The sequence below is a fragment of the Cololabis saira genome, chromosome 4 (assembly GCF_033807715.1).
Source record: "Cololabis saira isolate AMF1-May2022 chromosome 4, fColSai1.1, whole genome shotgun sequence".
NCBI lineage: Eukaryota > Metazoa > Chordata > Actinopteri > Beloniformes > Belonidae > Cololabis > Cololabis saira.
This window is the reverse complement of record NC_084590.1, coordinates 1,612,591-1,624,739: the sequence shown is the minus strand read 5'-3', so window position 1 is coordinate 1,624,739 and position 12,149 is coordinate 1,612,591. Positions and strand designations below refer to the sequence as shown.

At 43.7% G+C, this 12,149-nt stretch overlaps 1 protein-coding gene across 1 annotated transcript in view; it reads left to right on the top strand.

Moving 5' to 3' along the window:
• Positions 1–1,846: 1,846 nt before the first annotated feature.
• Positions 1,847–12,149, top strand: part of zgc:153039 (uncharacterized protein LOC767698 homolog) — a 155,004-nt gene continuing 144,701 nt past the window's right edge. The window contains exon 1 of the mRNA XM_061718648.1: positions 1,847–2,425. Within this exon, the coding sequence (XP_061574632.1) occupies positions 2,194–2,425 (232 nt within the window). The 5' untranslated portion in view covers positions 1,847–2,193. The remainder of the gene's footprint in view (positions 2,426–12,149) is intronic.

The window sequence follows — 12,149 nt, the reverse complement described above, 5'->3', positions numbered from 1 at the left end:
TGTATCGGTGATTGGTGACAATGAAAGTTACGGAAGAGAAAAATGTGCGAGTGTTGAATTAAAGACAGAAGTCTGCCAGATATAGTATTATTTTACCAGAAAACAATCTAAGTTTAGGCAAAAAAGTTTGGAGAAATCAGAGCCTGCAACGGCGTGCAACGGCAACAGACTGCAAACAACAGGAAGTGACGCAATACGTGACGCAATACCACGTATTCAGTGCATTCTGCAGTGCATAAAACCATGTTCTATTCCTCATCACCGAAGGGCCGTAAATGCAAATCCTCCTGGGGCTTTGAGTCATTACGGAGGTTCCTTTGTTTCAAACCATGTGGTCAGCTGTAAAAAATCAAGGCTGGCCTCAGAGTTATAGGCCTCAGAACTGAAATCAAGTCTTTCCATGTTGAACACAGGACTGTGGCCCAACACTTCTGAGCAGACAAGAATCACATGTAGAGTTCCCCAAGGTTCCATCCTGGGACTTCTTCTGTTGTTATATATATATATATATATATATATATATATATATATATATATATATATATATATATATATATATATATATATATATATATATATATATACACACGTCACCAGGAGGCCGAGGCCCTGTAGAGGCAATTGGTAAATGCATTGAGGAGATTAATGGGTGTGCCACAACTTTCTCCAGGTAGACAAAAGAGAGAGCCACGAAGGCGGTGCTCATTTGGATGTACTGTGCGCTGGGCTGGTTTTCCAAACAAAGTTTCAAGATGGCAGCACGCAGTAAACACTGGTCAAGAGCAGAGACCATTTATTTAAGAAATAGAAATCATTAAAAGAACAGATGGAAACAGGAAACATCAAAATGGTGAGCTTTTCAAAGTTGTAGCGGCTAAGCGGCTAAGTTTGTTTTTCTTCCGGTAGACGTAACTACCGTACAGAAATGTTTCTACAAAACGGCAAGATATAAATCTACACTTTTTACACAGAATGGAGAAAACACAATAGGTTTCGAAATATCTAGCTCCCATTGGTCGTTTATATCGTTGAAAGAAAATAGAGGTTATATATAAATAGTAGTTATAGTGAAAAGGAGTTCTTTATTGCTCTTCCTCTGGAAGACCCGGATGTCTGGCACAGTAAAATTGAAATTAAATTGCAAGAACTGAATTTGAATTGTGAGAACTGGATGTAGAATCAGTTGTTCAATGCAATGATTCAAATTAAACAATACAAATTCAAATTATGTGATTCAGAATCAGTTTTTAATGCAATTATTCAAGTTGAGCAATTCAAATTCAAATATAAATTATTCAAATTCAGTTTCTAGTGGCACATATTTCTGCCCATAGAGCAGCAGAAAGTTTGTTCCCTACATTCAGATAATTTCACATGGGGAATGAATGCTGTATTAGAGGATTGAACTGAACTGAAAGTTGTGCTAGCAGGATGCAGAAGAATGCAGAGCTGCCACTAATCAATCTAACTAATCATATGACCGGGGCAGCAGCCTGGAAACTCGACACACCGGAGATATAAGCAGCTCACACGCTCGTCAAGTTACACACAAACACGCAGGACTAAAGCGGAAGTCGTGCGCTTTCTCTCCAAAATAAAAGTATTGCTTGTTAGCCTCTAGAGTTTTTTTGGGGGGAAATATTCAGGTAGACTAAAAACAAGGCAGAGTCTTAAGATTTTCTTGTTCCTATGATGAAGGTATATGGGTTTATAAATGGGTGTACACTGATTAAGCTTATTTTTCTATGAATGAATATCAGTCTAGTTTTATTTTGAAACATCAGCAGTTGTTGTGGTCGAGGTAACTTGACCCTCTTGATCACATGATCACATGATCACATGATCGACTCCACACTTAATCGCACGAGTAAAACGAAATCGCAATGGGCTCATGGAGCTAATCTAATGGTTTTTTTAACTGATATTTTACTGTTATTTGAATCGCTATCTCCTGTCGGTGTGTAGCTCTACAAAGCTGCCTGAGTTACAAGTTCTTCACACTTGTAACGAAGGCACTGCTGACCTGTCTTGCTATGTAGTTGGTAAAGTTGGATTTGAATTAGTTGACAATCAGGACTCGCCACTGCTTGCATTTTATTTATTTGTATGAATCTTTGGAAGCGTTTGTCCATGAGTGCTGCGCTGATCTGAGGGGTTTTAGAGCAAGGCTGCAGCGACAGCTCCGGTTCCAGGATGAGCGAGCGAACCCCGCTGCTCCACTACCGGCTCGTCAGCAGCGTGGAGTCCGAGCCGCGGGCCCCGCCGGCCGGCCACAGCCCGGAGCCGCTGCCGGGGAGCCCCCGGAGCCCCCGGGGCCCCCGGCAGAGGGCCGGCCAGCCGCAGCCCAAGAAGCTGTCCATCTTCTTCGGAGTGGTGGTCCCCACCCTGCTGTCCATGTTCAGCGTGGTGCTCTTCCTCCGGATAGGTGAGTGTTTCACCTCAGTCCCGGGTTCTGCTGGAGCAGACACTGCAACATGGACCGGATACTGTACAGGTAGACAGTACACCTGCGTACCTGTACCTGTATACTATACAGGTGTACAGTACACCTGTACACCTGTACTTGTACACCTGTATAGTATATACAGTATACCTGAGGTGGGTAGAGGAGCCAAAAATTGTACCCAAGTAAAAGTACTGTTACTTCAGAATAATATGACTCAAGTAGAAATAAAAAGTAGTCTTGAGTAAAAGTAAAAAAGTACTTGTTGAAAAAACTACTCAAGTACTGAGTAATTGTTGAGTAACGTCTGATTTATTTTTTTAACACAACCATTCAAACAGACAAAAGTACAAAATAATCATCTTCAGGCAAATTAAATCAATAAGATAATAAAATAAATTAAAATTAATAAAAAATAAAAATAGCTTAAATTAAAATAATCTTAAAGTAAATTCAAGTACTTTAATAATTAATAAAATAACAGAATAAAAAAATAAATTAAGCACAAGTAGCACAAAATGTCCAGCCTTTGTACTTTTCTTTTTTAACCAGGCAGAACTAGAACAAACATGAACTCATAGAAACTCTGTGTGTGTTTGAGTCTGTGTAAATGTGACAAAACATGCAAAAACTAACATTTTTCCCAAAGAATCACCCAGTGATGTAAGAGTAACAGTTTCTTCTTCACAAATCTACTCAAGTAAAAAGTATAGTGATTCAAAACTACTCCTAAAAGTACAACATTTCCCTAAACTTACTCAAGTAAATGTAACGGAGTAAATGGAACTTGTTACTACCACCTCTGTATGCAGTATACCTGTACCCAGTACTGGAGTTGTAAAAATAAATCAGGGGGGATGGTGGATTTTATCATATGGGGACAGATAATTTGTGCTGATTACAAATAATATAATATATTACAAATAATAGCACTGACCAAAACATCTGCAGAAACACTGACTCAACTCAGAAATGTAAATTTAAAGTGATACTGCAACATAGTTTTCCTTAACTGTTTAAATCTAGATGATTTCTCCACTAGTGTTTAAATGCAGTCCCAGCTGAAAGGCAGTTGCAATCATTAGAAACAGTGATTATTGTCTTCCCCTAACCCTGACTGTACATCACTGCAGCTCCACTTCTATTTCCCCCATGAATGAATGATTAATGAATAGGGGTGTAACGATACACTAATCTCACGATACGGTACGATACACGATATTGAGGTCACGATAACGATACGATACGATATTATAGCAGTATTTTTTAACAACCTTGAATGAGGAATATATAACTGGAAAAAAATGTCTTTTATTTGAAAGACACAAAATACAAAACAATGCTGTGCGTTTGCCCTATTGTTACAGTTTGTAATGCTTTATAACTGTTTAAGTTTTAAAGAGAAAGCCAGGCCAACCATTTTCCACAAACTGAAGTAAATGTCAGGTTTGCATTATGCATCTTCAGTTTCATATAATAAAAATATTTTGCCACAAACTGAATACTGAATACTTTTTTCTTTTCCAGAAATTTAACAACTAAAATTGAATAAATAAATACAAGTAAATAAATACATACAATTTTACATCATAAAAAGATTTATTCCTGCTCACCTTATAAGTGTAAGAGGAGATTCATTTTTGTTAAGAAGGTTATTTTGGTAATTCAGGGTTCATTATTTTGTAAATATATTCTTTATATTCTGTAAATCAGGGACTATAATTACACTAGTCAGTATATCAGTTGTTAGTATGTTTTAGATTGGGCGGAGTGATACAGCACTAGGTGTTGTGTTGATGTTCTGAAATCCTACGCTGTTGAGCGGACATTGAAGTACACGCAAACTCACGCAGAAGTTGTCTCCGTGTTTATCCTACTCACGACCCCAAAAAGGTTTAATTTAATAAGGTAAGGCTTAACTCTACACCAGACTTACATCAGTAAAGGTTCAGAGCTCAAAACAGGACCGCAAAACGGGACTACTTTCTCCTGAGCGGAGGAAGATTTTGGTCCGCGCAGCCGCGGCTGAGCTCGGATGCGCGTTTCTAGTCAACACAATAGATTAATATTAATAACATAATATCGCGATACAGGTTGTCACCTCCACGACACGTATCGTGACGTTTTTGTATCGCGAAATTTCGTGGCACGATATATTGTTACACCCCTATTAATGAATGATTAATGAATGAATCATCAAATGTAGCAGCTCATTGACTACAAGGACTTTGAAACTTTGTTTTACTGACCTTTAAAAGTTCCTGTAGTTGTTCATGTTCGTGTATTTTTCAATTCTTTTTTTACCTTCACTTTCTCTTCTGTAGCGTTCCTCCACTCTCTCTCTCTCTCTCTCTCTCTCTCTCTCTCTGTTCCTCCACTATCTCTCTGTTCCTCCACTCTCTCTCTCTCTCTCTCTGTTCCTCCACTCTCTCTCTCTCTCTCTCTGTTCCTCCACTATCTCTCTGTTCCTCCACTCTCTCTCTCTCTCTCTGTGTTCCTCCACTATCTCTCTCTCTCTCTGTGTTCCTCCACTCTCTCTCTCTCTCTCTGTGTTCCTCCACTCTCTCTCTCTCTCTCTGTGTTCCTCCACTCTCTCTCTCTCTCTCTCCGTTCCTCCACTATCTCTCTCTCTCTCTCCATTCCTCCACTATCTCTCTCTCTCTCTCTGTTCCTCCACTATCTCTCTCTCTCTCTCTGTTCCTCCACTATCTCTCTCTCTCTCTCTGTTCCTCCACTATCTCTCTCTCTCTCTCTGTTCCTCCACTATCTCTCTCTCTCTCTCTGTTCCTCCACTATCTCTCTCTCTCTCCGTTCCTCCACTATCTCTCTCTCTCTCCGTTCCTCCACTATCTCTCTCTCCGTTCCTCCACCATCTCTCTCTCCGTTCCTCCACTCTCTCTCTCTCTCTCCGTTCCTCCAGCATCTCTCTCTCTCTCCGTTCCTCCACTCTCTCTCTCTCTCTCTCCGTTCCTCCAGCATCTCTCTCTCCGTTCCTCCCGGCCTGTTTCCTCTTGTGAAAGCAGAGAGCAGAGCAGAGAGAAACATCTGCAGAGTTAAAGCAGAGAGCAGAGCAGAGAGAAACATCTGCAGAATTAAAGCAGAGAGCAGAGCAGAGAGAAACATCTGCAGAGTTAAAGCAGAGAGCAGAGCAGAGAGAAACATCTGCAGAGTTAAAGCAGAGAGCAGAGCAGAGAGAAACATCTGCAGAATTAAAGGGGAAGCAGCGCCTGTTGATTCAGAACTTGTTGTCAGACTTTAACATGTCAGGCTGCACAGGAAATACCCGCCTTTTAAATGTGGAAATTAAACTACAACTGTACATTTCCCATGTAAACGCACTCATTATGTAGTTCTTCCAGTAAGCATGGTAATTAAACTTTATTCAAAGAGCAACCCTTAACAGTCATGCGGTAACGTACAGCGCTCACCTACATATGAAACTGTTCCATATGAAGACCTAAAAAACAACCAAGCTGCAGCTGAACCTGCTTCACATGGTTTTATGTGCCAAGCAGGGAAGTGGTGACAAGTTATTGTCTCTTTTTGTAAAATCCCAGCTGTGATATTCACTTCTGCATTTAGCCTCACGACAGCTGGAAACATTTCTGCCCGTCTGATTTCTACAACAGAATACAAGGAGGAGAAGAAAAGATAAGCAGGCAGAGCCACATTTAGCAACCCCACCGCTCACGTCCACAACTAAATTCACGGCTCCAACATGGATGTTTGTTTTTAAGAGCACAAAGGGGTATTTTACCCCTTTTACACCAAGCTGGTTCCAGGGCTGGTGCTAGTGCTGGTGCTAGTGCTGGTGCTTAGCTGGTGCGCGGTTGGTTCTAGTAAGAACTGGTTGAGAACCGTTTCCTTTTACACAAGCTTGTGCTGGCCAGAGAGCCACGTCATCACGTTACTGTATACGTCACCACCACTCCCCCTCGTTTTCATCCCTACCCTGATCAGGAAGCTGAGAGCCAAAAGCTGTTTTAATTCCTGCTGTAGCGCTGTTAATATGGCACTTTATTAAGTTTTAATATTTTTTCAGGTAAAGTAACCTTTAAGATCCCCAACCTGGGCTCAGTTTATCCAAATAACGCCTGTTAAGAAATTTGACTCGAGAGCCAGCAGCCCCGGGGGACAGCAGCAGCCGTTACCATGGTAACAGCAGCTCCTCAGCCGGCTCAACCTGCGGCGTCTTCCCGGGGGAGAAACCTGCAGCTCTGTGGAGAATTACGCTGGATGAAATAAATCATTTAGGAAGATGTTGGTTTAATAGATGAAATCTATCAGTTGTAGCTACGCCTGTTAAGAAATTACGGCGCAGAGGCTACGGCGTAGCTTACGTAACCTACGCCGTAGCCTCTGCGTTGGTGTAACGCGGAACCAGAACCGCGGGCTGGGAGCGGGCTGGGAGCGGGCTGGGGAGCGGGCTGGGAGCGGGCTGGGAGCGGGCTGGGAGCGGGCTGGGGAGCGGGCTGGGAGCGGGCTGGGGAGCGGGCTGGGAGCGGGCTGGGAGCGGGCTGGGAGCGGGCTGGGGAGCGGGCTGGGAGCGGGCTGGGGAGCGGGCTGGGGAGCGGGCTGGGAGCGGGCTGGGAGCGGGCTGGGAGCGGGCTGGGAGCGGGCTGGGGAGCGGGCTGGGAGCGGGCTGGGGAGCGGGCTGGGAGCGGGCTGGGGAGCGGGCTGGGAGCGGGCTGGGGAGCGGGCTGGGGAGCGGGCTGGGGAGCGGGCTGGGGAGCGGGCTGGGAGCGGGCTGGGAGCGGGCTGGGAGCGGGCTGGGGAGCGGGCTGGGGAGCGGGCTGGGAGCGGGCTGGGGAGCGGGCTGGGGAGCGGGCTGGGAGCGGGCTGGGAGCGGGCTGGGAGCGGGCTGGGACGCGGGCTTAACCGCCGTCTTCAACGCTCCGTTGTTTAAAAACGGCGCTCTTCCGTGTTTACTCCTGCTTTGTGTTGTTCAGTAACACCGCCCCCAGCCCCGCCCCCAGCCCCGCCCCCAGCCCTTCACGTAAGCACGTAGCCCCCAACGTAAAGCGGTTCTTACACCTGGCCCAGCAAAGACCTGGGGCTGGTGTAGCACCAGTTTTGAGAGCCAGGAGCCGGTGCTTAGGCTGTGTAAAACCAAAGAACTGGTGCTAAGTCTGGCTCTAGCCCAGAACCAGCCCTGGAACCAGAACCAGCCCTGGAACCAGAACCAGCCCTGGAACCAGAACCAGCCCTGGAACCAGAACCAGAACCAGCCCTGGAACCAGAACCAGGCCTGGAACCAGACCTGGTTGTGTGGCAGCGTTGGTCCCGGTGGAAACCAAACCTATTAACCCTTGTACTGTCTCTGGGTCAAAATCACCCAATTCTTCTATCCTTCTTTCCTCCTGCCATGCTCTCTCCTTCCTTCTTCCTTTCCTCTTTTCCTCCTTTTTTACCCTCCTTTACTCCTTTTTCTTCCTACCTCCCTTCCGTCATTCGTTCCTTTATTACCTTCTTTGCTTTTCCTTCCTTTCCTTATTTTGTCCACTTCTTCCTTCTTCCCCCCTTCTTTCCTTCCTTCCTTCTTTTCTCCCTTCTTTCCTTCTTTCCTCTCTTCTTTCCTTCCTTCCTCCCTCCCTTCTCATTTTTTCCCTTCTTTCCCTTTTCCCTTCCTTACTCCCTTTCCTACTTCCTTCCTTTTTTCCTTCTTTTCTCCTTTCTCCCTTCCTTCCATCTTTTCTCCCTTCCTTACTCCCTTTCCTACTTCCTTCCTGCCTCCCTTCCTTCCTTCCTTCTTTTCTCCATTCCTTCCATCTTTCCTCCCTTCCTTACTCCCTCTCTACTTCCTTCCATCTTTCCTTCCTTCCATCTTTCCTCCCTTCTCCCTCCCTTGACCCAAACACAGCACAAGGGTTAAGTTTTGTACAAAGAAAAAAGAAAGTACAACCTTTTTAAATTCCAATATGTAATTTATCAGGACTTAATAAAAACCATCTTCCTCCAGCAGGTCTTAGAATAAGGTGAATAATAAGGTGAATAATAAGGTGAATAATAAGGTGAATAATAAGGTGAATAATAAGGTGAATAATAAGGTGAATAATAAGGTGAATAGCCATTCTGTTCTAGGAAAGCAGGAGATTTCAGCCGAGGCTCTAAGAACAATCCTAAACCTCCCCCAGTGCGTTTGACAGGAGGTATGAAGTGTTTTTGTTCTGTTTCACCACATGTGCTACTGTACATCACGGCCACACATCTTCATTTTGGTCTCATGTATCCACAGGATGCTCACAAAGAGGTCTGGCATTTCCCTGTGATTTAGCAAACCTAAACGGTGTCGTCATGTTCTTTTCAGTCCTTCCACAGAGGCCACACGTTTGTTGTCGTCCTCTATTTTTACTGTTGGGATTTCTGACATTTACGATGTTAACAGAGTCCTGTAGAATCTGAAATGTAGCTCTTGCTTTTTTTTTTTGTAATTTCCCGGTGTGTGAACACCCGTCTGAATATTAGGGAATAGCAAACTGGCCAAACCTCAGCTTTCTACAGATAATTGCCACTTGCTGATGATCCATTAAGCAGGCTGGTGTGATGAGCAGCACCGGGCTGTTACCGGGCTGTTACGGAGCTTTACCAGTACCTGCTCAGCGCCACCCGTCTCCACTCACCTCGTCCTCGCTGGTTTCTACACACCCACATGAGAAGTAGGAGGTTGGAGAGAAGCTGCCGGGACCTTTTTGATTGTGTATCTAAACGGAGAAGACGACAACAATAGGGCTGGAACAATATATCTTCCCCAAATGTTGCCATACAAAAACGTCACAATACGTGTGGTGGAGGTGACAAACTGTAGCTGATATTGGGTTATTAATATTAATCTATTGTAATATGGAAGAAGGAAGAAAAGAGGAAGGAAGCAGAGAGCAGGAGGAAAGAAGGAAGGGAAGGAAGGAAGGAAGGAAGGACGAATGAAAAGAAGGAAGGAAGGGAGAAAATAAGGAAGGGAGGAAAGAAGGAAAAAAACAAGGAAAGAAGGAAGGGAGAAAAGAGGAAGGGAAGAAGGAAGGAGAGCGCAGGAGGAAAGAAGGAAAGAAGGAAGGAAGGAAGGAAGGAAGAAAGGGAGAAAACAAGAAGGAAGGAAGGGACAAAAGAGGAAGGGCAGAAGGAAGGAGAGAGCACGAGGAAAGAAGGAAGGATGGGGAAAAAAGAAGGAAGGAAGGAAGAATGAAAAGAAGGGAGGAAATAAGGAAAGAAGGAAGGAAGAAAACAAGGAAGGGAAGAAGGAAGGAGAGAGCCGGAGGAAAGGAGGGGAGAAAAGAGGAAGGGAAGGAAGGAGAGAGCAGGAGGAAAGATGGAAGGGAAAAAAGAAGGAAGGAAGGAAGGAAGAATGAAAAGAAGGAAGGAAGGAAACAAGGAAGGAAAGAAAGAAGGGGAAAAAAGAGGGTATTGGATTATTAATATTAATCTATTGTGTTGACTAGTAACGACCGCACCTCGACCCGCGGACCAAAATCTTCCTCCGCTCAGAAGAAACTAGTCCCGTTTTGGTCCCGATCACGGGACTCTTGCAGGGTTTTGAGCTCTGAACTTTTACTGATGTAAGGCTGGTGTAGAGTTAAGCCTTACCTTATTAAATTAAACCTTTTTGGGGTGGTGAGTAGGATAAACACGGGGAAACTTCTGCTGAGTTCCAGTGTACTTTAATGTCCCTCAACAGTGTAGGATTTTAGAACATCAACACAGCACCTAGTGCCGTACTGTGGCGTATCACTCCGCCCAATCTAAAACAGACTAATCACTACAGATAAACTGACTAGTGTCATTATAGTCCCTGATTTACATCAGAATATAAAGAATATATTTATAAAATAATGAAATAACCTTCTTAACAAAAATAAATCTCCTCTTACACTTATAAGGTGAGCATGAATCAATCTTTTTTATGATGTAAAATTGTATGTATTTATTTACTTTTATTTATTTATTTAATTTCAGTTAAATTTCTGGAAAAGAAAAAAGTCAAGTCATACATGAGAGAAACTATTCAGTTTGTGTCTAAATATTTGTACTTGTATAAACTGAAGATCATAATGCAAACCTGACATTTACTTTTAGTTCAGTTTGTGGAAAATGGGATAAAGCATTACGAACTGGAACAATAGGGCAAACGAACAGTATTGTTTTGTATTTTGTGTCTTTCAAATAAAAGACCATTTTTTCCAGTCATATGTTCCTCATTCAAGGTTGTTAAAAAGATACTCCTAGTATCGTTATCGTGACCTCATTATCGTGTATGGTACCGTATCGTGAGATTACTGTATCGTTACACCCCTAAAAAACACTGCAGATGTAGAACCTGGAGGAGATGATAGATGTGCTGCTGGGTCTGTGGCTTGTGTTCAATATCAAGTTAGAAAATGAGAGTGAGAGAAGCTTCAAGCAGCGTGGCTTTCTTTTTTTTGTTATTTTGTCTCTGCTACTGAAAAGTCATCTGGAGCCGTGAGCAGCTATGAAGAGACAGATCTCCTGGTGGATCTGGTCGTTCCTTATCTCCGTCTAGATCTTTTTAATTCTCTCCTCAGCACCAGGTTTATGAACATCTGACCCTCAGAGTTGGATCAAACAGACTTTTGCTGCCGTTGCTGGTTGAATAAAATGAACCAGAATCCGTCAGAGTCTCTTTCTCTGATTTCCTCCTCCTGACTCAGACGTCTGACTCCAACCCCCCGACCAATCAGTGGCCTGTAGTGTGATGATGTCAGATACAGCCGACTCAGCAGCTTAGAACCTCGGCAGAATAGATGCAGAAAAGTATCTACTCGGCACGTTAGACCACGTTAGTGGAGAAGAACCAAACCGGGGCGAGGTGAGTCGGGCTGAGTAGGTACTGGTGGAAAAGTGCCATCAGTCTTACAGACACAACAAGCGTTCACTTAGTTTTTCACATATTGCCTCTGCATTTTCTCAGAATTTTATGTACTGTTCAAATCTTAAAACCTGGGAATGACCGGAAGCTTTTTAAAATGTTCTTTAATATGTGTTTAACCTTAGAATCTTCTACTGGTAAACTTTGTTCTTTTCATGTAAGAAAATGTGTAGCTTTTCTTTAGCAGGCTGTATAAAGGTGAATAGATATTTTCAGGCAGAAATAGGGGCTGCTCTCCGTTCACTTCTGTGTATTTGGACATGTCTCGGCCTACGTCTTTTAAAGGATGTTAGTTCAGAATCAAAGTGTGCTCTTAACTCTTATCGTTGAAAGGGCAGTAAAAGTTCTCACGTCTGCTCATAATCAATAGGGTAAAAGTAGTGTTTTCTCAGTAAGCTTGTGATCAGAACGCTCTGGAAAGCCCTACGTGACGGAGGCCACAGATCAGTGGCAGCTTTTCCAATCCAAACTTCTTCTTTTTTCCTCTCTCAGTTCCACTTATTCGGTGCCATGCTTTTGTGTGTTTTTTTTTTTTTCTTTACCTTCACTTTCTCTTCTCTAGCGTTCCTCCACTATCTCTCTCTCTCTCCGTTCCTCCACCATCTCTCTCTCTCTCTCCGTTCCTCCACCATCTCTCTCTCTCTCCGTTCCTCCACCATCTCTCTCTCTCTCCGTTCCTCCACTATCTCTCTCTCTCTCCGTTCCTCCAGCATCTCTCTCTCCGTTCCTCCAGCATCTCTCTCTCCGTTCCTCCAGCATCTCTCTCTCCGTTCCTCCCGGCCTGTTTCCTCTTGTGAAAGCAGAGAGCAGAGCAGAGAGAAACATCTG